The sequence below is a fragment of the Lampris incognitus genome, chromosome 14 (genome assembly GCF_029633865.1).
Source record: "Lampris incognitus isolate fLamInc1 chromosome 14, fLamInc1.hap2, whole genome shotgun sequence".
In the NCBI taxonomy this organism is placed as follows: Eukaryota; Metazoa; Chordata; class Actinopteri; order Lampriformes; family Lampridae; genus Lampris; species Lampris incognitus.
The window spans coordinates 14,348,203-14,373,380 of NC_079224.1; the positions used below are offsets into that span (position 1 = coordinate 14,348,203).

At 45.1% G+C, this 25,178-nt stretch overlaps 2 protein-coding genes across 2 annotated transcripts in view; one reads left to right on the forward strand and one right to left on the reverse strand.

Annotated features, from left to right (window-relative positions):
- Nucleotides 1–2,066: 2,066 nt before the first annotated feature.
- Nucleotides 2,067–4,519, forward strand: klf2b (Kruppel like factor 2b). Its single transcript, XM_056292815.1, has 3 exons — nucleotides 2,067–2,406; nucleotides 2,538–3,480; nucleotides 3,629–4,519. The coding sequence occupies exons 1-3, from the start codon at nucleotides 2,332–2,334 to the stop codon at nucleotides 3,802–3,804; spliced, it is 1,194 nt and encodes a 397-aa protein (XP_056148790.1). The 5' UTR covers nucleotides 2,067–2,331; the 3' UTR covers nucleotides 3,805–4,519.
- A 1,381-nt stretch (nucleotides 4,520–5,900) lies between these two features.
- LOC130123594 (epidermal growth factor receptor substrate 15-like 1) overlaps nucleotides 5,901–25,178 on the reverse strand; it is a 34,217-nt gene continuing 14,939 nt past the window's right edge. Inside the window, exons 14-24 of the mRNA XM_056292813.1 lie at nucleotides 24,730–24,802; nucleotides 23,727–23,888; nucleotides 22,465–22,662; nucleotides 21,826–21,990; nucleotides 18,130–18,235; nucleotides 15,758–15,897; nucleotides 15,282–15,342; nucleotides 13,120–13,202; nucleotides 12,753–12,816; nucleotides 8,430–8,446; nucleotides 5,901–7,809 (exon numbers count right to left, since the gene is read on the reverse strand). Of these exons, the coding sequence (XP_056148788.1) occupies nucleotides 7,663–7,809; nucleotides 8,430–8,446; nucleotides 12,753–12,816; nucleotides 13,120–13,202; nucleotides 15,282–15,342; nucleotides 15,758–15,897; nucleotides 18,130–18,235; nucleotides 21,826–21,990; nucleotides 22,465–22,662; nucleotides 23,727–23,888; nucleotides 24,730–24,802 (1,216 nt within the window). The 3' untranslated portion in view covers nucleotides 5,901–7,662. The remainder of the gene's footprint in view (nucleotides 7,810–8,429; nucleotides 8,447–12,752; nucleotides 12,817–13,119; nucleotides 13,203–15,281; nucleotides 15,343–15,757; nucleotides 15,898–18,129; nucleotides 18,236–21,825; nucleotides 21,991–22,464; nucleotides 22,663–23,726; nucleotides 23,889–24,729; nucleotides 24,803–25,178) is intronic.

Consider the following 25,178-nt stretch of genomic DNA (forward strand, 5'->3'; position numbering starts at 1 on the left):
TAAAATGACTGAAACAATCTTTTATTTTAACACTTGTAGCCTACATGTTATACTGCATAGTCTACCCCTATACTAAACCCCTGTTGTTGTGTTCAAGCTCAATTGGCAGAGCAAGAAAACAGATATCAACTTTAAAATGAGAAATTAGGAAAAAAAAAGAAAAGAAACACATCGAATCAAATGGTATGGCTTATATCTGGGGGAACAATCAATATCTTTAAGAGCTATTAACAGCCACATTTGACCCCATTAATCAAATATTTGTGTACAAATTTGTCCTTACGCACCCGTTGGATATTTTATCTCTTTTAGGTTGTCTGACGGGTAGGAACAAAGCCTGATGGTTATTTGTAATCCCCCCCCCCAACATCTATTGTCTACCTCTTGCAAAGAGCAAGCATCCAGGCTTGCATAGTAAGCCAGTTGGCGTCCCCATCCGGGGGTTACCCGGGTTCTGCATTCACCTCTGAGACAAACTTCAGGGCTAAAAGTGCCCATGGGTGCGTAAGAACACATCTGTACGAACGAGGCCCGATGTGTTTAAATGACTGGCGCGTTCCAGCTGTTTAATCTCTTGGGTATTGTAAGATAGATATCTTGGACACAGGTGAGAGGTCGTCTGAATAAACTGAACAAATATCGACCACATCTTCTTTCAGCTTTGTCAGATCGGTATGATCTGTTCAAAGTAGCCCAGCGATGTTTTTTTAACAGGAAAAAAAAAAACCTCGATATGGATCTCTCCACGTCAGAGGTTAAATCCTCCTGGTGAAACAGCAGCGCATTTAAGAGGCAGCTATGCCCCTTAAATGTGATGTAAATGTGACCCCGTCGACGCGCCATCTCCCCCCGCCATTTGCACATGAATGGGACGATACCTGAAATCATGTTTACATCACGGAGCGTCGAAAGGCGCTAAAGCGGTTTCGGACGAGCCTGCATGGCGCCTGTTTGGACAAGCCTGATTGCGCGGGAACAATGCCGGCCGGCCGTCCGTCCGTCTATTCATGCTAATGAGCCGCCGAACAAGAGACGCGCCAAGCAGGTGGAGGCGACTCTCCTGCATCCACCTCCGCTTCTTATAGCACACAGACCGCAGGGCAGGCGTAGCCACGGCGGTTTCATATCGTGTCGACAGAGCCATTTAACATTATTCAACGACCGTGCTATTAATATACCGCTTTTACCGCAACCCTATGGGCACTATAGCCTCGGTATATGAGAGGGGGGGGTAAATGGAGCTAACAGCGTTGGCTCGTTAATCAGAATGGAGCGCTACACAATCAGCGAGCAAGTATCAGGACAAATCGCCTCTTGCCTCTCTCACAATGGCCATATTGACTCCCCCTCCCCCCCACCCCCGCTGCTGCCCCATTCATTTAACATGGGCGAGCTATTTCAGAGATGTGACTCTTATCAATGAATCCATCACCGGGCCCCGCAGAGCATCAAGCGAATCTGCGTTTTAAAGCGGAGGAGACGGAGGGGGGAAGAAAACCCAGCGGTTGTCTTCCTCCCCCATTCATGGATGGGGAACCTGCCCCAAAAACTGAGATTTGATCCGGCACAGCCGCACCGTCTATTATTTAATATACCCCCCCCCCTCTTTTAAACACACGCGTTGTTTGCTCGATGTGCCGGAGCTGCCAGGATCAACGGCCCGCTGCTGTCCAGCGGTCGGCGCTTGCTTTGTTCAGGCCGGCCCCCGCGGCTCAGCGCTGACCAGACGCAGCAGCGCCGCTCACGATCCGTTTCGGGGTTTGTTCTTAAAAAATCGCGACAGACGCTTGAAAGCGCGTCTTCGTGCGGCCAACTGCCAATCACCGCGCGTAGCCCCGTTCGCATTACGTAAGACCGCGCGGTCTTTCGCGAGCGTGCTAGTGTAACCCCCTCGCAACTTTTTCCAATCAAGCAGCTCCATCAAAGGTGGGCTGGTCTTTGAACTTTTTTTGCGTCAGCACGGGGAGGAGGGGGGGGACGAGGAGGAGGAGGAGGAGGAGGGGGGGGGGAGTTACCAGACTTTATAGACTCGCGTAAGCGCTGCCTGGAGTTTGTCAGAGCGCACTGAACCAGGCTCGCCGCCGGACTCGACTTATAGAGGGCTAAATTTACCAGTACCAACGTATTTCCTGACCTCTTATAATTGGTCCAGCTCGCCAGCTTAGACGGTTATAAGGCTTAAGGACCTCCTACCATTCAAACTTCATGTATTTGAGGCACGGCGGCGGGGAGTCGACAGCGAGATAAGGCGCACACGCTTGCGGAGGTGCGACTCGGGCTCTGCTCACGCGACTTTTTTTTTTGGACAAGAAATAATTATCGTTTCACCGAATGATGGCCTTATCCGGGGTGATGCTGCCGTCGTTTTCCACATTCTCCAACCAAAGAGAAAAAACTTGGGAAAACGTAAGTTCTTTAAAAAAAAGAAAAGGAAAAAAGAAAGATGGCTTGTGACCGTTATCGTAGCCTGTTTTACGCGTCTGTGCCAGCGACGGCATTGTGTGCCCTGTTCTAACATGTACCCTTCATTCTTACAGAGGTGGAAAGGAGAGATGGACAAGACGGTCTCCTTGAGCTGCTCCCTGCTCGAAATGGTACATAACGTGGACAGTCACAGCAGGAAGGACGACGAGGACCTGAGTAACTATTTGGATCTGGATTTTATTCTCGCCAACACGACCGGATCGGATAGCGTAGCAGGTGCGGAATACATTGGCGGCTCGGCCGATCCCGTCCTGTACACGACGGGGAGCACGGCGCCGTCCTACTCGACCGGAGACCACCGCTCCCCTCCTCCGCCTTACAGCACCAGCCTCATGGCCGAGCTGCTCCGCTCGGAGGGGGAGAGCAGCTACGGCGTTGCGCGCAGCGCCGGCGTCCAGGGCAGGTTTTACGCCAGCGCGGCGCAGTTCCCTCGGCAGGACATTGTTGACAACATCAAAGCCGAGCCGTCCATGGACAGCTACGGCCCCGTCATGGGCATGGTTCCTCAAACTTGCGCCAAAATCAAGCAAGAGGGCAACGTCTCTTGCATGATGTCCTTCGAGCAGCCGCGGCTCGCCATCTCCCCGCGGGCGGCCAGCAACATGACGCCGCCGCTCAGCCCCGACGACCAGGCCAACGCCGTCAACTTCTCGCACAAGCCCTACCAAACCACGGCGGCGTACCCTCACCACCACCCCCACCTCCCCCACCACCCGCACCTCCCCCACCACCCGCAGGCGCCCCAGATGCAGCTGTCCTTCCAGGGGGCGCACCCGTTCGGCATGTACGAGGAGGGTCTCGGCGTGCAGCCCAGTGCGCAGAGGGTGATCCTAACGCCGCCCTCGTCCCCCCTCGAGCTGCTCGAGACCAAACCCAAAAGAGGGCGACGCACCTGGCCGAGGAAGCGGACGGCGACGCACACCTGCACCTTCGCGGGATGCGGCAAAACCTACACCAAGAGCTCCCATCTCAAGGCGCATCACCGAACTCACACCGGTAAGGAACGGGCAGCCCCCATGAAACCAAGCAGGCGCTGCGCGCCGACCACCGTACACCTTTGCTAAAATAATAATAAGAAGAAGAATAAGAATACAACCGCCATTCTGTCAGTCTAACAGCTGCCCTGTTCTCTTTCTCCACGCAGGTGAGAAGCCATACCACTGCAGCTGGGAAGGTTGTGGCTGGAAGTTCGCCCGCTCCGACGAGCTGACCCGCCATTTCCGCAAACACACCGGACACCGGCCCTTCCAGTGCCACCTGTGCGAGCGCGCCTTCTCCCGCTCCGACCACCTCGCGCTGCACATGAAGAGGCACATGTGAGCCGTGCGCGTGGCGACTTGACTCGTTTTATTTAAATGGTGTTGTTGTTGTTTTTTTTGTTTTTTGTTTTTTTAACGAGACCAAAGCCTTTTTATATATATATATAAATATATTGAAAGAAGTTTAGTGTTATTATTTTCTAATAGCGTAGCTGGTACTACTTCGGTGATATTAAAAGCTTTAGAAAAGCTTTATTGGTTGTTCGCTTCCGGGCGAACGGACCAATAAGGGGCTGGCCCTGTATATGTATATGTATAGGTATATGTATATGTATACTACTACTACTCTTCCTCTGACAAACTGGAATGCTGTGTTTGACACAAAGAAGTGCCTTTACTCTGACTGTGTGCTACTGTATAACTCTTGTCGACAGAACTGTAGTGTGTCCACCAGATAGTCCGAGACAAGTTCTTGTCGTTTGGAGAGAAACGCACATACTACAGCCGAATGTGTGCCAAGACAATGTTTTACTATTTAAACTGCCTCAACGTCTGAAATGGCCTGAACTGGTTTTGATTGCGTCCCACACTTGGGTGATGTTGTGTGTACTTTTTAAACGAATCTGCAACTGCTGGGCCCAGCCCCCTCCTGTACACTATCAGGGCTTGATGTCCTGTGTATTTTTTATTTTTTACTTAAATTTATACAGATATGTACATGGATTTTATACTGTAAATTGTGTATTTATTGTAAATATTAAACCAATGAAACTGAACTTTCATTCGTGGCACTCCTCCCATCAGCAAAATACACATAGTGGTACCATGCTTAGTCATCCAACCTCTCAATAAAACAAACACACACACATGCATATACACGCATATTGTGTCTTAACAGACCGCATCCACCCACTGAACAAGTAGTAACCTACTTTCATGACAACCCAGTGTCCTTCTGCAGCAGATCTGCAGACAGTCGAACTAGTTAAACTAAACCGGGCGATACGTGCTGCCATTGTATACCCACTCCCATCTTTTTTTTTAAGATATGGGGGCACTTCATTTACACTATGATGCTTTCCAGCTGCACGACAGAGAAGGGCAACCGTTTGTGGGCTTAGCCTATAAATACAAACACTCCATTCCCATAATTACAGAGGGAGCTGGCAGCCGTCTGGACAGAGGGGCACAGCAAGCCCTCGTCGGGGGGAGCCCATAGACTCCCTTTCAGATGGGTAGAAATTATACTTGGACATCAAAGGAGCTTAATACTACAATTACACAGAGTCGCAGTTTCAAAGAGTCCGAGGCCCGTGTGCTACGTTGTCGGTGGGCCTGCATTTCACCCACAGCCGCTTGCATTGACAAGATGCATCAAGATCACATGACTTATAACCAAAAAACAAATGAATGCACGGATGAATAAACTGAGCATTTGCAAAATCTAAACATGTCATCGGTCCGGCAGTCGACATGGCTTATTCCAGTCACGTTATGACAATTATAAAACTTTACTATGCCCCAATAAAACCACACCTTCCATCAAAATTGGTGCCACTCAGTCCCGAGCGTTTTGTTTTCCCCTCCAGCCAGCACACTTAACTAATTGCAATATAAAAATGGTGTTTGCATTTTGTACTAGAATAGCACAATACGAGGGATAAAAGCTGTAAGATTTTGTCTTAAAAGGCGTACCTCAAAGTCGTGCAAGAAAAACCTAATTTTGTAATAGAGGAAGTAAAGCCTTGGCTAAAAATAAACTCGGTGGTGACATACAAATGTGTATCGCTTTCATTTCACGTTTCTATCAATTTACAACTGGCAGATAAAAAAAAAAAGTTAATTTCAGTTTTATGTGATGAGCACGAAGTCCACACAAGGCCCGTTTTAATAAACCACTCGAGGCTTTGAAATAAGGAAATCCTTCTGAGCAGAGTCTCACCATCTTCCGGTGTGATTCTTGCATGTACAAAATGTGTTGTGATGGGACGATATGAAGCTATCTATTCTATTTACCATGCAGCCCAATGCACAAATACACTCTTCACTACTGAGACAGCAAAGTGCAACTTTACAATGTACTTTGTGAAAAGTTTTACTTCTGCGGCACGTCCGGAAAAAAAAGAAAAGAAGAGAGAGATTCGGTTCAATCTAGGAATATCACAATGCCTTTATTGCAACTGGTTACTACAGTGTTGAGGAAGTCAGAGTAAGTTTGTAATCACAGCTGTATTATGTAGTACATATGTAGTAGACACACTGGTTGTGGATGAGTAAGGCAGCTGTTGCACCATGCACCTCCAGAAAGTGCAACCTCCACCACATCCATACGCTCCACTGTAACCATTTTAAACCACTGGAGGAAGAAGAAGAAGAGGAGAATATGTGCCTGATAACATGTGATTAGTGTGACAATAGTATGATTACAAGCATGGAAATCTGTAAAGCATTTAAACTTTTCCCACAAGCTGGTTGGAGGATATATATATATATATATAAATATGAATGCAGATGGCATGCCGGTTGATTTGGTGTGTTAACAAACAAACAAGTAAGAAATTTCAAGTATACAACCAGGCCCTCAGTCTGCGTCTCGCTTAATATTGCAATGCGTGTAAATAGAAGCAAACCTTGTCTAACAGCACCACTGGAAACAATAAGGTTTACACGGTATTCAGTTTTTGGAGGCAGTATAATAAGAACGAGGGCCAAGATGAAAGCAACCCGACTTATTGCATGTTATTGCATTTTAAATGGAGAAATACACACTGCCGCTCCCCGGCCAAGCAGTGGTAGTGTAACAACGCGCCTGCTGGAGTGAACTTTATCCAAACGTCATAAAACATCATTTATTATTAATTATTGACGGCTAATGACACAACAATGCCTTCATGTAGTACGACCAATAGCCGAGGGAAAACCGCTTGTAACCCTAAATGATTATCGATTCATTAGCTGTCATCTGCTGGCACAGGGGAGGTGGTGACAGGGCGAGGAATGTCAAGACAATCTCCAAGGAACCCCAAAGCATCGCCTTGGTCTGCTGTCAGATCAATCATTCTCTACATGAGTGTTATCGTGGAATTGTTAGGATTTCTGCACTGAATGTACTTAAGGGCCAAAAACAAATAAAAGACACAACAATAAAAGACTTTTACGATGACACACGAGACAAGGCTTTAAAACCAAGCAGTTACTGCTCAGATCATGGAAGCTCCACTGGCGTAGTTTTGAAGTCCATCAAGGATGGCGCATAAGGCAATTCATTGTCAAGACAGTTAAAAAAAAAAAAGAGGCTGATCTCTCTTAACTTTAAGAGCTCCTAAGGCTGAAGAAAGACATGCACCTGAAGTCGGGAAGGAACCATCAACGGTCAGACTTCTGATATGAGTGTTTCAAAGAAATGAAAGGTTATAATACAGTTTATACAGTGCATTTACAGATACTTCATAAACCACAGATTCATTATTACCTTTATATATATCTATATATATAAATAAAACAAAATAAAATATTCTTTAAAACATAATTTTTCTGCAATGAGAAGGCATATGAACGAGACACGGTAGTTAGCTGCAGAACAACAGAGAGCTAGATGTAGGTTGTAGTGAAGTTGCCGTTTGGTTCATGTTGCATGAAATCACTATGTTCTACACAGGATACAGCCGGGCTTAAATCCCGTGGCTCTGAATTGCCCTTGATTATAGATGCCCTGTAGTTGGGAAGCACTGAGCGTTAACTGTCTGCTAAATGTGGAGTCCTCATGGGAGTCTAGCAATGGCTGGAGAGACGCTACTTGCGTACATTGAGTGGTAGTAAGTTCATGCCGGGCTGGTGTCGATGCCGTCATCGGTCTGCGGAGGGGTTATGGGTTGGAGGGAAAGACGATTATGCTGGGGGGAAGGGGGGGTTGTCTTGGTCAGGCGCTGGACATGTCGGCCTTGCTGAGTGCGATAGCTAGTTTCAGGTCCTCCTGCTCCTGGGAACGAAGCCTCCTCTGCCTCTCCTCCTCCTCGCGTTCGCTCTCCTGCTTGGCCCACTCAAGCTGCAGGCTCTCACTTCCAAACTAGTGCAGGGGAGACGGACAGGCATTAAGACGCTGGTAAGGAGGTTAAGACGCTGGCTCAACACACACACACACACACACACACACACACACACACACACACACACACACACACACACACACACACACACACACACACACACACAAAGAAATGTACACACAACAAACATACAGAAGGACGCAGGCAAGATATCTCACAATACCCTGATGATTTATTAACACTCCGATGAGATGATAAAGAGGCGTGCAAACTGAGAATCAAATATATTGTTTGTGTAGCACACAAATTAGATAAGATTTCACAAACTAGACCCCGCCCTGTTACAAGTGATTTGATAAGAAAGTACAGAAATATGTGCAAACAGCTCACTTGGAGGTCGCAAAAAAAGCCAGGGAAATTATGACAAATTTACCATACAGTAATCAGAGTACGGAAAACGGCAAGACATCACAACATACAACAATATAGAGGCCCCAATTAATACAGGTAAGGAATTCCCCTTCTATTTCCAGCACGTAGACCAGTCCGGTCTCAGTTGCATTCAGTTGATTCAGCGTGTGGACAAGTTCTTCACATGCAGCAGATTAAAGTTGACCCCTCAACCCTTGTGTAGTCTTACCTTGACATGTTCAGAGCCTGGGACAAAAGAAATTACAGTACAAAGCTTGGTATAAAAAGCTTAAAATACCATTCACAACCATCAGGCTAGCATTGAAGAGTTGAAAAAAAAATCATTACTCGTCAAAATGACACAAACAAGACACAAAAGCGGCCGCGCAGCATCTCTTCACCTGAGAGCACACTCCCATAACAGCCCAGCCGCAGGGTCAGGCATTAGGCCAAACAGGATGACAGGGAGGAGGGAGATTTCACCCGGGACACTTACGCTCCTTTTCTCCACTGTACTCCGCTTTAAGGCATATCATGTTTTGACAGCAAGAAATCCTTCAGCTTGTACTCAAAGACTGGGGAAAAGGTTCCTCAAGTGTTACCTGACCGGACAAGTTCGGTAAAACATTAGCCTTACTCAAGAGTCTGAAACTCCTTCCTTCCTGTTTGGGGCTTCAGGAAAAGGATAACGGCAAGCAGAGCGGGACCCTGTCGTGTGCCGATGCAGATAAACCCAACATCTGTACAGGTTGGTGGAGGGGCACTTAAGGTCTGTAACACAAACGGCCATCGTCTCTCCTACCAAAGGCCTCCGAGATCTTCCAGCTGTTTTCACACGTTATACCGAGGTGATACCGACGTGGACGCTCACATCACAAGATGTGGTTAAGCTAAGTTCGAGTAAAAAAAAACAAAAAAAAAACAAAACCCCCAAGAACATTACTTTGCACTCATATCTTGGGATGTTTGACTTAAAAGTGAACCAAATTTAATTGTCATTATAACTATTCTTATTATCCGCTGACTCCCCCTCCGCTTTCATCCGCTTCTGTCTGTCGTTTTTCTATGACTCACTCTGTACTGACAGGTGAACTCACAACAGGATTAGCGGCGGCCTTTGCGGCAGCTAAACCTACACCAATGAGACAAAAAGAAACCGAGTAATTCCCAAAGCACCCACAAAGGGTGAAACGCACCCCTAACTGCACTGCCAAGCAAACACCGTCTCGGTGCTCCGGTGCTTTTTGCACGTATCTAAATGAGGTAATACGGATACATTTGGTGCAAAATTGGCCCCTTTATATGCAAATGTGCCTCACTGCAAAAAAAGTCCAATTCACAACCACCCGCGCTAATTGCCACACACAGTTAGACTGAAAACTATTAGCATAGTCAGAGTTGGTGATAACTGATGCCCGGACTTTCCAGTCGTCTTGGCAGCAGTGACTGTAACCAGGCCAAGGCATCATCATACCGGGCGTCCTCGTTAGCGGATATTTCCAAGGAGAATATCACTTCTGGATTTTTTGGGGGGGATCCCCCCCCCCTTTTTCTCCCCAATTGTACTCGGCCAAATTACCCGACTCTTCCGAGTCATCCCGGTCGCTGCCCCACCTGCCCGCCTCTGCCGATCTGGGGAGGGCCGCAGACTACCACATGCCTCCTCCGGTACATGTGGAGTCGCCAGCCACTTCTTTTCACCTGACAGTGAGGAGTTTCACTGGGGGAACGCACCGTGTGGGAGGATCACGCCATTCCCCCCAGTTCCCCCTCCCCCCCGAAAAGGCGCCCCCGACTGACCAGCGACAGGACACATACCCACATCTGGCTTCCCATGCGCAGACACGGCCAATTGTGTCTGTAGGGACGCCCGGCCACGCCGGCGGTAACGCAGGGATTCAAACTGGCGACCCCCGTGTTGGTAGGCAATGAAATAGACCGCTATGTTACCTGGACACCTCACCTTTTGATTTAACGGAGACCAAAATCACTCGCAGATACATGTTGCCAGGTCAAACAATTCTTGCTATACTTGATGACATCAAGTTTGACATTGAACCTGCCTCCTGTGTTCTTGGTGCCGTGCCACCATTCATACTTTGCCACATGGATAATTGTAATCTGAAGCAAAAAGGAGCAAATCACACTCAGCCGCAAAACTTTATGGGCGTGTTTACACTGTAATATCATTAGCACAATATCTTTTATGAAGCAGACCTTGAGACGGGGCAGATAGCGGTTGCAAGTGATGCACAATTCATGGTGCCATCAGCGGCCGCAACCCTTTCTTTGCGACTTCACCTGTGAGTGTTTTGTCAGAGGGATTGTGATTTGGGGTGCATTCATTGTCGGCTCTCCCTCATGACTCTCGGCACAGGGAGGGCTCTTTTCTCTGCTGCTCTGCTCTACGCTGGACTGTTGCAGTGCGTAACCAGATGTGGTAAGAGCAGAGAAATATTCTGCCCTCGGCATTTCAGTAGTACCCACGAGCAGCAATATTTTCCGTTGGTTGATTTGCGATAAATGTGGAATGAGCTAGCGATGTGTTGGTCATGAAAGAGTTGGCTCTTACTGCCGAGTTACGCCTCATGATCTGGCTCACCAAAAAGAGCTGGAATTCCCATCGCTAGAATTAGCTGGAACCGCTGTGCCGATTCATTCTGAAAGCACGATGGCCAATATGGAAACTCCCACTTACGTGTTTACCAGGGGCGTCGGTTGGCTGAGGAATTGTGTAACTTCCGTGATGTCATTGGTCACCTGATCAAGCGGCCCAATCGTGTCAAACTGATCACTCAGTCACTCGAAACATGATCCCTCAGTTAGTCAGTCAGTCAGAGTCAGGGACATTCACGTTTGTCGGGCTGGTCCGCTGGTCCAGTCCAGCCAACAATAACGACACAAAAAAAAGAAAGAAACAAAAACTGCCATCTCTGCCATTTTTCCCTAGAAGCAGAAAAGTTAAGAGCATGAATGCCAGATTCAGACTGCCATAACAAAAGGGTCTTTACAGTTGGCAGTGTCCAAAAAGGGCATTTTAACTTTGACAGTCAGGCTAACTGGGACCTGCCACTGCCTCCAAACCAAGCACTTTGAACAAAGCAAGGAGAAGCCCCACCTGTCAGGTTTAGAGACGGACAATATTCAAAAGCCATGTAACCAAATGGACTAAAGGGCCTTGACTTCAGGTATCCCAAAACTGGTTTCACTACCTAAGCACAGACAGAAGCACTCACAGAGAGCTTTAACAGTTACTAATCTGCAGAGAAAGCCGAGAGCGTCACGCGTGTGGCACATATTGAAACCCACAGGAAAGCGATGTTGTGCAAACCACTGATAGAGAAACATTCTCAAACACGGTCGCTTGATGAGCACGGTACTACCTTTGCTCAACACTGGCATAGTGACATGTCCCCTCTTGACTCCAGTCAGCTTTAAACACATCTTCCATAGTTACAATACAACATGAGTTGTCTGAATGATCTGTTTCTTCAAATTTGTAGAGTCGGTAGGAAATAGTGAAGATGTTCAGTGTCCATCTAGGGGCAGTAACTAAACCTAGCAATTGGGCATCTTCTGGTATTTGAGAATACCTTGACTAATAGTCATGCTTTTCACTCTCAGCCAATTTAGCAACACAATCAAAAGCCAACTGGCTTGATTCCAGTTAAAAACATCAGAACGTGGGTCTGCAGTCATTTGTGTCATAAAGACAAAGGTCAGTGGGCTTGTCCCTCCTCGATATCTGAAGGGTATCAGTGGTGCAGGCTGCCTGGTTACAGATTAGACCCTTCCTGGGTAATGAAGTGGTGGCAAACAGAAACTTTTATAATATTGTGACTTCTGCTAGAGGAGTGACTAAGACATGACAGCGGAAGGGCACCTGCAGTGCCATGTGGGCAGAGTGTGTTCACACACAAAACACACCCACACACACCACAGAGTCCACAGAAGTAATCTGACAGAGAGAAGTTACGAGTTCTGTTTGGGACACTAACCGAGAGAATGTTTTGAAATCGCGCTGAGGTCATTACTCATTGAACCCCAAAAACGCTGCCAATCTGTATGAAAACACTTTCCTGTTTACTACTTGGAAAAAAAGAAGAAGAAGAAATTATATTCTCTGCAACCTCACCAGAGAACAGCAGTGAGGGGGGAAAAAAAGGGAAGTGCTTCTATTATGTGCAACACCAAAACACACAAAAGCAGAGTTTATTAGGACAAGATCGACCACATATGAGAACCCAGAAAATGCTGACAAAACTGCCTTTTGACATGGCACTTCCCAGCAGTTACAGCCATGAAAAGTGGTACAGAAAATCTAATAAACAATGTGCACTACAGCCTGTGATGTTGAGGGTATTCAAAATGACAGTTCAAATCATTGCAAACTTTGTGTTACCAACCCTGTTTTTAATGCATGCCTTGCATATAGGCTGCAAAATAAAATTCCACGGCAGCAAGCAGAGTTACGTTCAAATTCAATACGAGCACGCACACACAAGCCCAAGCATATACTGTAAACACACACATATGCAAAATAAGGTCCTACCATAAGGTGGTGCAGGTCGGTTAGGCACATTTTTCTTTGGTGGGAGTACAGGGTTGTCTAGCTTCTATGCAAAACAGAGCACAAAAAAAAATGAAAGCACTTATTCAAGATGATGATTCAAACTGAGATTCCAGCTCACAATTAAAATCCAGCCTCATGCCACATATGAACTGTCATAAATGTGATGAATTTTGGGTGGCCGGTGGAGGTGGGTGTGTGTGTGTGTGGGGGGGGGGGGCACAATAGGAAAAAAAAAATCTAACAGCACAGCCTTTTTTTTTACTACTGAAACAAATGAAGTGGAAAAAAATGTGCTTTATGGTACGCCTACGACTGATTCATGACTCTGTGAATCCCACAAGCTTACCTTTGACATCTTACTAAAGTCGGCAAATCCGCCTTTGCCTCCAAAAGAGTTGCTACCAAAGGGGTCCATTGTCCCAAACACATCTATGACAGGGCACAGGGAAATACAGTTGGAACATTTGAATGCATTTGTGGAAAGAACCGAGAAATGGTAATGCAGCTCAGCCCCAACCACACATTAAAAGAAAAAAAAAAAACATCTCTGCATCTTGCTTGTTCTGAAAGGGGCCTGCGTGCTATTTTCAGACCCCTGGGGCGTGCGGTGTAAATGTTTAATTTTCCATGACATTTCACCAAACCTGAAAAGCGGCGGTTTTGTTTAACCTGACGTATGCATCTGATTAGCTGATTACAGGCGTAAGTTGGCCTACTGTTAAGCAGAACTGTGGCCGATTTGTTTTAAAAACACCGCAGCGTGCCTCCATTTCTTAACGAATAAAATTGCCGACTGCCGGGGGGGGGGGGGTTTACTGGAAAAAAACAAACGATTGTAAGAAAATCTGTTTGTTGTGAGCATGTGGACATAGAAGGCCGCATTCATGTGCGTTACGTGGTGTTTTCTTTTACGTGAAATAACGTTGCTCGGGCCTACAGTTGGTCCTGTGTTCCCCCCTGAAGGTGTGTAGTATGGCGATGCTGGGGCCGGTGGTCGCCCCCAACTTAAAACAACTTCCTCGGTGAATGAGGCAAAGCGCTTCAATAGCAGTTGGACATAAAGAAGGAAAAGAGGCAGGAGAGAAGTGGTTAAAGAAGCACTGGCAGTGTATTCTAGTAGAGCAGGACTAGCAGTCACAGAGTTTCTGTTATGCTTGGCTCCAGAAAGCCTCCTGTTTTTCCAGGGTTGGGGGGGGGGGTATTTTTAGTTGGCCAGAAGTTAAATGCGTAGGTACTTGACTAAAAATAGTGCTCAACCACAGGAAAATATGAAGCCACAGTGAGTAAAAATTGTTTGCCCTTAATGCCCCCGCAAAAAATAAAATCTAAATCCAACACGTCACCCCAGAGTGGCAAAGAATCAGTGCTTCTTTTGAGCAGCGTTGCACAACTTAAGCTGCTTCTCGCATTCAGGTATCAGTTATTGACTCTCGCGTTCCGTGAAGTCTAGGAAGCATTAAAGGGAAAATTATCCGATTTTCAGCCTTATCTCCAACTATCTGGAACAGGGATAGCACATAAAAAAAAGCCACCCGCAGTCGTTTCCGATCATTTCTGCATCCCCGGATTGGCAGTGAAACCGAGTTTTTTTCCCGGCTGCCGAGTGACGTGTGGTGACGTCACTTGGCGGCTGGAAAAACTCCAGCCTAGCAGGGTGTCTAATACTCGAATCCACTCTAAATTCGCTGTTAAAAAACACATCCTCATTATCTTCACTAAGTCTTGTCTCTGTTGGCAGAAATTATGCCTCACAACACTATCAGAGGATTTTATGGGCAGTCATTGGGCGACAGGTTGGGAGACACCCTGGACAGGCCACCAGCCCATCACAGGACCCACACACACACACATTCACACCTAAGGACAACTTAGTCCAATGACTGCTGGGATAGGCTCCAGCATCCCCGCAACCCTGAGCAGGATAGGCAGTTTGGATACTGAATGGATGAACGATACGGAGGCTTATGCGTAATGCATTCAGGTACGTGTAGGTGCTGTCGGAGAGACTGAGCAGGAGAACGCGGATTTCTCTTTCAAGATAGTACACAGCGAACACTACTGATTGAACAAAAACCACTGGGGGTTAATTTCCCTTTAAGTTAAGTGACGACTCTGCATCTGATCTTCCACCAGAACAAAGCAACTTAGCAATTATACAAAGGGATTTTGGAAGAAAACCAAAATTATTTAACATCGCTAGTATCAAAAACAAACACAAAACTTTAGCCTACCAACTCAAAACCCAGGAAAAAAAAGCATTAAAAATAATTTTCCACTTTGGGTCCCCAAGTTGTAGCAGTCTAGATGCTTAATGTATGAAACCGAATAAGAAAGAAATCCATTACCATCATTATGGTTAAACTGCAGCAGCCACTAATGGTGACAGACTTTTTAGGAACCCACATAAACTGCTTTAAAACATCAAACATTACTTGCAATTTAAAAGTGAGAAGAGCCAGCTTCAGGTTTCTGTCAAACCTGATATTACACTTTTGACCAACACAGTACCTGAATCTTTTGGTTTGGGGCTGCTGGATGTGAAGGGGTCACCGCTCCCAAAGGCACTCGGCTGAGAAAGAAAGAGCCACATCATGGCTAAGTAACATATTCCAAAAGGCCTTGGTTTACATACACAGGGGAAAACTCCATAGAATAACTGAATGAGGCTGCACGTCCTCAGGGAATCTCACTTTACAGTGCAGGCTGGTGTTTTGAATTGTTAGCAATGGGGTTGCGTTATTAATGACTCTGCGGACAGCTCATAACCTTTTTTAAATACTTAGAATACTGAGCGTCTGAAATATCATTTGAAAGTTAACTCTTAGATAAACAAAACAAAAATATTGCATTTCATATTGAATTTTTTAGTAGTATTGCAGCAATCAGAGCTATGACAAGTGCCTCCTGGCAGCGTCTGCTTTACAGGCACAAACTGGGGGGGGGGGGGTGATCCACAAGAGAACAAAGCCTGACACCTTTATTACCTTGGCTGGCGGGGTGGGTTTTTTACTGAAGGGGTCGGGAGATCCAAACAGGTCTGACTTGTCTGTCTTTCTGAAGAAGTCTTCAGAAGACGTCCCTTTGAATGGGTCGCTATCTTTGAAAGGATCTCCTCCGAATGGATCTAGGAAAAGGAAAGACATCAGTGGTTTCAGCGCCTGTCTGGATCTAACTCTAAACCTTAATCAGATGATAATCCAGGGGTCTACAGTGATCAATCAGTCTAGTTATGTTGTATCTACACTCACTGGCCACTTTATTAGGTACACCTTGCTAGTACAAGGTTGGACCCCATTTTGCCTTCAGAACTGCCTTAATCCTTTGTGGCATAGATTCAACAAGGTACTGGAAACATTCCTCAGAGAGTTTGGTCCATATTGACATGATAGCATCACGTAGTTGCTGCAGATTTGTCGGCTGCACATCCATGATGCGAATCTCCCGGTCCACCACATCCCAAAGGTGCCTTATTGGATTGAGATCTGGTGACTGTGGAGGCCATTTGAGTACAGTGAACTCATTGTCATGTTCAAGAAACCAGTCTGAGATGATTCGAGCTTTATGACATGGCGCGTTATCCTGCTGGAAGTAGCCATCAGAAGATGGGAACACTGTGGTCATAAAGGGATGGACATGGTCAGCAACAATACTCAGGTAGGCTGTGGCGCTGACACGATGCTCAGTTGGTACTAAGGGGCCCAAAGTGTGCCAAGAAAATATCCCCCACACCATTACACCACCACCAACAGCCTGAACCGTTGATACAAGGCAGGATGGATCCATTCTTTCATGCTGTTGACGCCAAATTCTGACCCTACCATCCGAATGTCGCAGCAGAAATCGAGACTCATCAGACCAGGCAACGTTTTTCCAATCTTCTATTGTCCAATTTTGGTAAGCCTGTGCGAATTGTAGCCTCAGTTTCCTGTTCTTAGCTGACAGGAGTGGCACCCGGTGTGGTCTTCTGCTGCTGTAGCCCATCTGCCTCAAGGTTCGACGTGTTGTGCGTTCAGAGATGCTCTTCTGCATACCTCAGTTGTAATGAGTGGTTATTTGAGTTACTGTTGCCTTTCTATCAGCTCGAACCAGTCTGGCCATTCTCCTCTGACCTCTGGCATCAACAAGGCATTTTCGCCCAGAGAACTGCCGCTCACTGGATATTTTCTCTTTTTTGGGCCATTCTCTGTAAACCCAAGAGATGGTTGTGCGTGAAAATCCCAGTAGATCAGCAGTTTCTGAAATACTCAGACCAGCCCGTCTGGCACCAACAACCATGCCACGTTCAAAGTCACTTAAATCACCTTTCTTCCCCATTCTGATGATCGGTTTGAACTGCAGCAGATCGTCTTGACCATGTCTACATGCCTAAATGCATTGAGTTGCTGCCATGTGATTGGCTGATTAGAAATTTGCGTTAACGAGCAGTTGGACAGGTGTGCCTAATAAAGTGGCCGGTGAGTGTATGTATAGATGAGTTTTCCTGGTCAACACAAATGAACAAATAATGTTTTCATGGCTTCATTTACTCCATTGATATAACGCGTAGCAAACTCAAGATGGCTAAGAAACACAGCACAGTAGCCAACAAATAAATATTTGGCTCATTGCTGATACACAACTTCCTTGTTTAACTTACATGAAATAATGAATGCTAACTGTTGGCTGACGTATGCTTGAACAGAACTGTGCAAAGCCCTTATAAAACAACAGGCCTGCCCTCAAGCTGCATGAAATCACTTGGGTAAACAAGAACAGTAAGTTTGTAATTTACAAATATCTGCAAAACCACAAGTGCAGGGAGAAGTCCTGAATGCAGCCTGTTTTCCATTAGCCTCACGGCAGTGAAGACCTGTTCAATAACAATACTGGTATATTTATATCATCGAGCTTGACTGATGTGGTCATACACATCAGCATAACTTCAGAGTCAATTATTTGTGGGCATCCTTATCCCATGTGCATATTGTTCATCAGCGGTGGCAGCTAGGTGGCACTGTGAGCCATGTGCATGCAGGTTCAGTCCAGCCAAACGTTACGTCTGCCTGTAAAAGTAAAGACTTCCCCAATCTCTGATTGAAATTGTGCTAATAAGTAAATTCAGCGGACGTAGTGTTGACGCTTTACAACATAAAACCATATATGCTCCATTTTGATTTTCAAATAGTATGGAAATCTGCATTTATGTTGTCGATACAACATTTACATCTGAGCATTTGGCTTTTTTAATTCAAATCAACTTCAGTGCGACTAAAATGAGGTTTTAAAGTTTCCAGATTGTCAATAACCAATGGTAAGGAGTGAGGGAAGTTCAGAGATGTACAAATCTAAAGAAACACAAGAATGCACGAGCTCCAACCTTTAAAGGGGTCCGACTTGAATGGGTCCTCACTCTGGAAGGGGTCAGCCGGGGGCTCCTGAGCATTGTTGTTGAACTTGGCTATCTTAGACTTGAAGGAATCCTCCTGTAAAGGAAATCAATTAAATGCAGATGAAATAGCTCATGTTTCCATTCTTGGCCAGTTCTTAACTGTGCAAAATGAACAAACTTTTCATACACACAGCTCGAACACATCTGTCAGTTGTTTGAGGCAGTCATCCAAAGTGCCCTTTAGCACCACGACTGCACACATTGTGAATCTCCTTAGTAGGAGTTGGGCGTCTAGTCCTGGTAATGCTTGTGCCATGCTCTACTCATTGAGCTAATGCATGGATCCCAAGCCATATACCATTGAGGCCCAAGAGTATGGAGGTTTTTGTTCCAATCAAGCAATAAACCTGATGATTTCAACAATTAACACACCTTCAACCAGAAATGCAGTGAGAATAATATTGCCTTGCAGCCTGTAGTAGCGTTTTGCTGGGCTGAAAACATGCGTACTCTTGTACCTTGATGGCACATGATAAGGACTTGCTGAGCTGGAGGAGCAAACACAGTCTCTGAAACTGCTTGCTGAAACTGAAATTCATCTAACAGACCATCATTCTCCATTGTGTCAAAATCGATAAATTTACTTTTCTAAGCAAAACTATTTTTCTTTCAATTTCAAAAAAATAAATCCTCTTCTTGACTGAAATACTGAAGTAAGTACCTTGGCAGCGGGGACGAAGCCTTGTGATTAACAAAAACATCTTTATTGGTGCTGATTCTGCCCGCCTGGGCACAGACCCCTCACACCCAGGACACAGTCTGTTTGAACTCCTGCCCTCTGGCAAGCGCTACAGAGCAATGTGCACCAAACTCACCAGCCGTAGGAACAGTTTTTTCCCCACAGACCACCTCTCTCAGGGACACTTCAGAGCATGGTGCAATAATGGACACTTTTTGTGTAAGTATGACACTTGGTAAACAGCTCCCTCTGGTAAAGATGTCTCACTTACACATCTACGATGTGCACTACCTCTTTTTAAACCAGATGTGCAATACAAATGTACAATTTTAAATACACGCACAATTGCTGTATACTGGTTACAAATTATTATTGTTATTATTATAACAAGTATAATAGATAAATACAGTATATATATATATATATATATATATATATATATATATATATATATATATATATATAGTATATAATATATAAGCATAATGTTACAGATATATGATATTAGTATATAATATATAAGTGATGTAATATAATATGTAAGCATAAGTTATTAATTATTCAGCCATAACAAAACTCTGTATAATAGTGACATATCTGCTGTGCATACATACTTACCTCCAATATTCTATTTATCACTTCATTTACTTCTTTTGTCTTTCTTTTTTGTTAGTTTTGGGGTTTTTTTTGGTGATTGATATATGCAAGTACTAGAAGCTGCTGTAAACTGGAGTCAAATTCCTTGTATGCATAAGCACACTTGGCCAATAAAGTTGATTCTGATTTAACCCAGGGAACCTAGGTTCAAGCCTGATGTCAGGAGCATTCCCCCTGCTGAACCGTCTTTTGAGCAAGAAAAACTGTCATCTGACCTCCCTGGAATTGTGTGTGTGTGTGTGTGTGTGTGTGTGTGTGTGTGTGTGTGTGTGTGTGTGTGTGTGTGTGTGTGTGTGTGTGTGTGTGTATCTGAAAGGTGAAGTGAATAATATTGTTTATCTTGTTACAATGGCACCTGTTAAGGCGTGGGATCTGAGTGACTTCGACAAGGGCCAAATTGTGATGGCTAGACGACTGGGTCAGAGCATCTCCAAAATGGCAGGTCTTGTATTTCCAGTTTTCCAGTATGCAGTGGTCAGTACCTACCAAAAGAGGTCCAAGGAAGGACAACTGGTGAACTGGTGACAGGGTCATGGCTCATTGATGTGTATGTGGAGCTAAGTCTAGCCCATCTGGTCCTATCCCACAGAAGAGCTACTGTAGCTCAAATTGCTAAAGAAGTTAATGGTGGCTATGATAGACAGGTGTCAGAACACACAGTACATCGCAGCTTGCTGCATATGGGGCTGCATAGCCACAGACTGGTCAGAGTGCCCATGATGACCTCTGTCCACCGCCGAAAGCGCCTACAATGGACACGTGAGCATCAGAACTGGACCAAGGAGCAATGAAAGACGGTGGCCTGGTCTGATGAATCACATTTTGTTTTACATCATGTGGACAGCCAAGTGTGTGTGTGTCATTTACCTGGCGTAGAGATGGCACCAGGATGCACTATGGGAAGAAGGCAAGCCGGTGGAGGGATGTTCTGCTGCGAAACCTTGGGTCCCGGCATTGATGTGGATGTTACTTTGACACATGCCACCAACCTACACATTGTTGCAGACCAGGTACACCCCTTCATGGCAACAATATTCCCTGATGGCAGTGGCCCCAGGTAGTTTTAATGTTTTGGCTGATCGATTATATAATTCACTGATAAGCCAAAACATTATGACCACCTGCCTCCGTGGGCCACCAACTCGCCAAGGCAAGGATTCTGCAAGATGCATGTAGGTGTCCTGTGGTATCTGGCACCAAAACATTAGCAGCAGATACTTCAAGTCCTGTAAGTTGTGAGGTGGATCTGCCATGGATCAGACTTGATGGTCCAGTATGTCCCACAAATGCTCAATAGGATTGAGATCTGGGGAATTTGGAGGCCAGGGCAACACCTTGAACACTTCATGTTCCTCAAACCATTTCCAAACAATGTGTACAGTGTGGCAGGCCACTGCCATCAGGGTGTACCATTGCCATGACGGGGTGTATCTGGTCTGCAACGATGTTTAAGTAGGTGGCATGTGTCAAATTGACATCCACATGACTAGCCAGACCCAAGGTTCCCCAGCAGAACATTGCCCAGAGCGTCACACTCCCTCCACCAACTTGTCATCTTCCCACAGCAAATCCTGGTGCTATCACTTCTCCAGGTAAACGGCGCACACATACACAGCCATCCATGTGATCTAAATGAAAATGGGACTCATCAGACCAGGCAACATTCTTAAATTGCTCCACCAAGGTCCAGTTCTGATGCTCGTGTGCCCATTGTAGGCACTTTCAACAGTGGACAGGGGTCATCATGGGCACTTTGACCAGTCTGTGGCTACGCAGCCCCATATGCAGCAGGGTGTGTTAGGACACATTTCTCCATGCAGTAACCATCATTACAATTTTCTGCGACTTGTGTCACACCAGACGTTCTGTCGGTTCGGACCGTCTGGTCTGAACTGACAGAGGGTCTAGCCTTCTTTGCCCTTGCGCATCGATGAGCCTTGGACACCCAATACCCTGTCTCTGGTTTGTGGTTTGTCCCTCCTCAGACCACTGTCGGTAGGTACTAACCACTGCTGACTGGGAGCACCCCACAAGCCTTGCTGTTTCAGAGATGCTCTGACCCAGTCACTTGGCTAAAACAATTTGGCCCTTTTCAAAGTTGCTCAGGTCTTTATTCTTGCCCATTTTTCCTGCATTCAACACATTGACTAGGAGAACTGATTGTTCGCTTACCATCTAATCTACGTAGACCTTGACATGTACCCTTGTTTGGAGATGATCAACATTATTCGGTTGACGTGTGAGTGGTCATAATGTTTTGGCTCACACACACACACACATCTCCTCACCATGCCTTTGAAGCCTCCATTCTCCTTGTCAGTGAAACCTTCAGTCATGTCAGCCAGGTTAGTCATGCTGCCTCCACTGATGCCATTTAAAGCCTTGTTGTATTGCTCAATGGTCTTGGTTACCTCCTGCTGGTTGTCTTTGATCTGGGACAGCTTACTACGAGCCTGAAAAAAATAATTCAAACGAATAAATAAACACAAAAGCCTGCTGGGTCCACGTGTATTTTTTACAGAATTCAATGTCATTTGCTGGTAAAGCACAAATCTGCTTTACCTCACAAAGTTTTCCCACTATTTTAATTCACTGAGAGGTTCCCATCGGTTAAAACCAGTAGAATGTGGAATACCACATCAAACAATTTCAAGGTTTCTCTAAAGGTTACTTTTACCAGCAGCAGAGGTAAGCCCTTCAAAAGTACAGTTTCATCTTTTCAACACAAACATTGTAGCTTTTCAACCAGTAGTTAAAAGAAGACTCCTTTTGGCATCATGTCATAAAAAGCACCACTCCGTTGCCAACAGCTCTCTCTTTGCACAATCAAGTCAAACAAAGCCCTAATGTAATTAAAATTGTGCGATTGCTTGTAACAGGACACCGCATATCCTTATGTAACCTGTCGTCTGTTCATCTGTACTGACCTGGTTGATCTCGTCCTGGGTGGCTTTGAGCGACTTGACAATGCTGTCCAGCTCGACCTGGCCAGCCAGCAGGCTCTGCTCCAGCTGAGCCTCCTCCTCCTGCAGCCGGCTCAGGTCCGCCTTGGTGCGACTCAGCTCGTCTTCCTGACTCTGCAGGTCCGACTCCTGCGAGTGGATCTGACTCTGAAGAGATGAGATCTGGAAAGGGAGGCAGGTAAAGGCAAACAGGGAACAATCAAAGCGAGAGAGAGAGAGAGAGAGAGAGATAGGCTAAGTCAGAGTGAGAGAGTGAGAAGCAAGTAAAAACATAAATGGGGGGGGGGGGGGTCCAGGGAAATCAAAGCTATGAATGAATGACATTTGTGTTTGTGGGGAGAAATGTAAAGTAACAGACAAAAGATTATATTATATATTATTCTAAAACAAAAAAATAGTAGTTTTATTGACAGCTGATCATTGCTTATAGCATGAAACAGGCTTGTACTGTTTCATAGAGAATTTACTTGACTAACTGGATTATATATATATATATATATAAAATATTCCGCAGCAGAATATCAATATAGATGTAGGAAAAAAACTTTTAATACGTAGCACTACAAGCTTGTTTTATGGGTTGCACACTCATCAGCTGCTAATGAGTAATGGTAGCTGAGTGTGTGACGCACGAAACAAGCTTGTACTGCTATGTATTAAAAGTTTTTTTTCTTACATCTATATTGATATATATATATATTTGTTAGTGACCTTGGCTGGTTTTAACCAGTCTTCATAAAAAGTAGCATTAGTTTCCAAGCAATTCCTGATGGGCTGCAAGGCAATAAAAAGGGCAGATGTCCTGTGATACTTCCATCATGTTTATATTTATATAATTATACTAACACTAATGACCCTTTAGAGCACAAGCAGTACAAGCCTATATTTTCCCCAGTAACAGAATGAATGTTAATGATTTGTTCCCTTTTATTTCACAACACTTAATGACTTGGTTTGAAAAAGTGCAATGCAAATTTATCTCTATCACCATTATTTTGGCCCCCAGGAGGAAAATCCTCGTTAAACTATCAGGGTGGGACACAGGGTCGACCATCTTCAAGTCAGCTTGTAAAGGTTGAGTAATTTGCTCAAGAATACTTTGACAGATGGCTGCAGATGCCATCGAGCCCTGGGTGTTAGGTTCCTCCCTAAAATGCCACCCCGCCTGCGATCGTTATCATCAAAAACAATCCCGGTGAAGGATTATAATAAGCCAACATTCGAACCATTTGAGATTCATCCTGACACTTCTGCTTGATGTCGTCGAGCATTCCCTCCAGCTTGGAGCGCTGCTGGTCCATCTCCTCCAGCCGCTCCTGAGCATCCTGCTTCTGAGAGTCCAGGTCTTGCAGGCTGCTGTTCTCCCTGTCCAGGTCCTTCTGCATGTCCTGAAGGGACAACCAAACATGCACAGACTTGCATCAGTACTTCCAAGACAAGGCTAACCAGCTAGTGATAATACCAATCTTTCCTGACACCTGTCTGCATTTCACAGTTCCTCAATTCCTTCATGTTGAATGTCTTTTACGTAACTACCGAACACAGATTATCTTATGTGACAGACACTTATTAGTCTTTTAAAGCCAGTTATGCAAGCGCGCAGGGTGTGGGATTTGTTCTGTATGAGATAATTGAGTCTTAGCCTGTTTCCATCTTTGCACATACACTATTAATTGAAAGGTGAACAAAGAATTTCCTTTTACATGAATATCTTTTAAATGGAAAAATTATAAGGCAAGTTATCTGCTGACTTAATTTCTTAAATCTAAAATAGATGAGGAAAAAGGCAAAGATACGTATATACCCTACTAATGCCTCTTTTCCTGCTTTGCTACGCTCTCCATATGTACCTGATGCTGGGCTAGACACACATCATTAGGATACTTCAATCAAGACTTAAATCAAGACACATGCTTTCTAATAGAGTCCTAAACATTTTTCTGTTGTGAGCACAGAAAGTTTTTTTTTCATATGAGTCTAAATCTTTCATTATTTGCCTGCCTCCCCTGTCAACAAACTGTCAGTTGGGAAGAAATACTCATGTGTTACACCTGATATCCATAGTGAGAACCTGAGTAACATCACCGGTGAGTTAGCAGTCAACCTGTAAATACCCTTAAGTGGTTTAACTAACGTGTCCACGGGGATCATTAAAGTTTGATTTAATCTAACCTTATCCAATACTTACAAGTGAGATCTATCAGATATCTAGTTCTATTCCGGACTTACCTGAACTTCACTATTCTGCTTTCTGATGGCTTCCTCCTTCTCCCTGATTTCTTGCTCCAGGGTGTACTTTTCTCTATCAGACATTGAAAACAAGGAGAGAATGTAAGAAGTAATCATGTGATTATTCCCTAGCCTTGATTTTTATGTTCAATAGCTTGTAGTATCAGTTGGGTGGGGTTTATCATATGGAACAGTGCAATGAGTATAAAGACACCATCGATCTGTTACTCCATGCACATAAAGACAAACACAGAGTACTAATTGCAAATACCATTTGATTCAAGTCTGGACAAGGTTGACTGGGTTGATCCTGCCATGTTGAAAGTAATCATGTTGGTGCAACATACGTACATTTTGGAAAACAGGAACATTTAAGCAGAAGAAACATCAACAAGACGAACAACAAACAGGGGATCTGTTGCATCATGAGGGCAAGTGTTGATGTGGGT

What these genes read in the sequence shown, in the direction of transcription:
- klf2b (XM_056292815.1), top strand. Translation starts at nt 2,332, where the DNA reads ATGATGGCCTTATCCGGGGTGATGCTGCCGTCGTTTTCCACATTCTCC. An exon ending in GAGAAAAAACTTGGGAAAAC is followed by an intron (nt 2,407 to 2,537) that starts GTAAGTTCTTTA and finishes TCATTCTTACAG; the next exon opens with AGGTGGAAAGGAGAGATGGA. An exon ending in GCATCACCGAACTCACACCG is followed by an intron (nt 3,481 to 3,628) that starts GTAAGGAACGGG and finishes TTCTCCACGCAG; the next exon opens with GTGAGAAGCCATACCACTGC.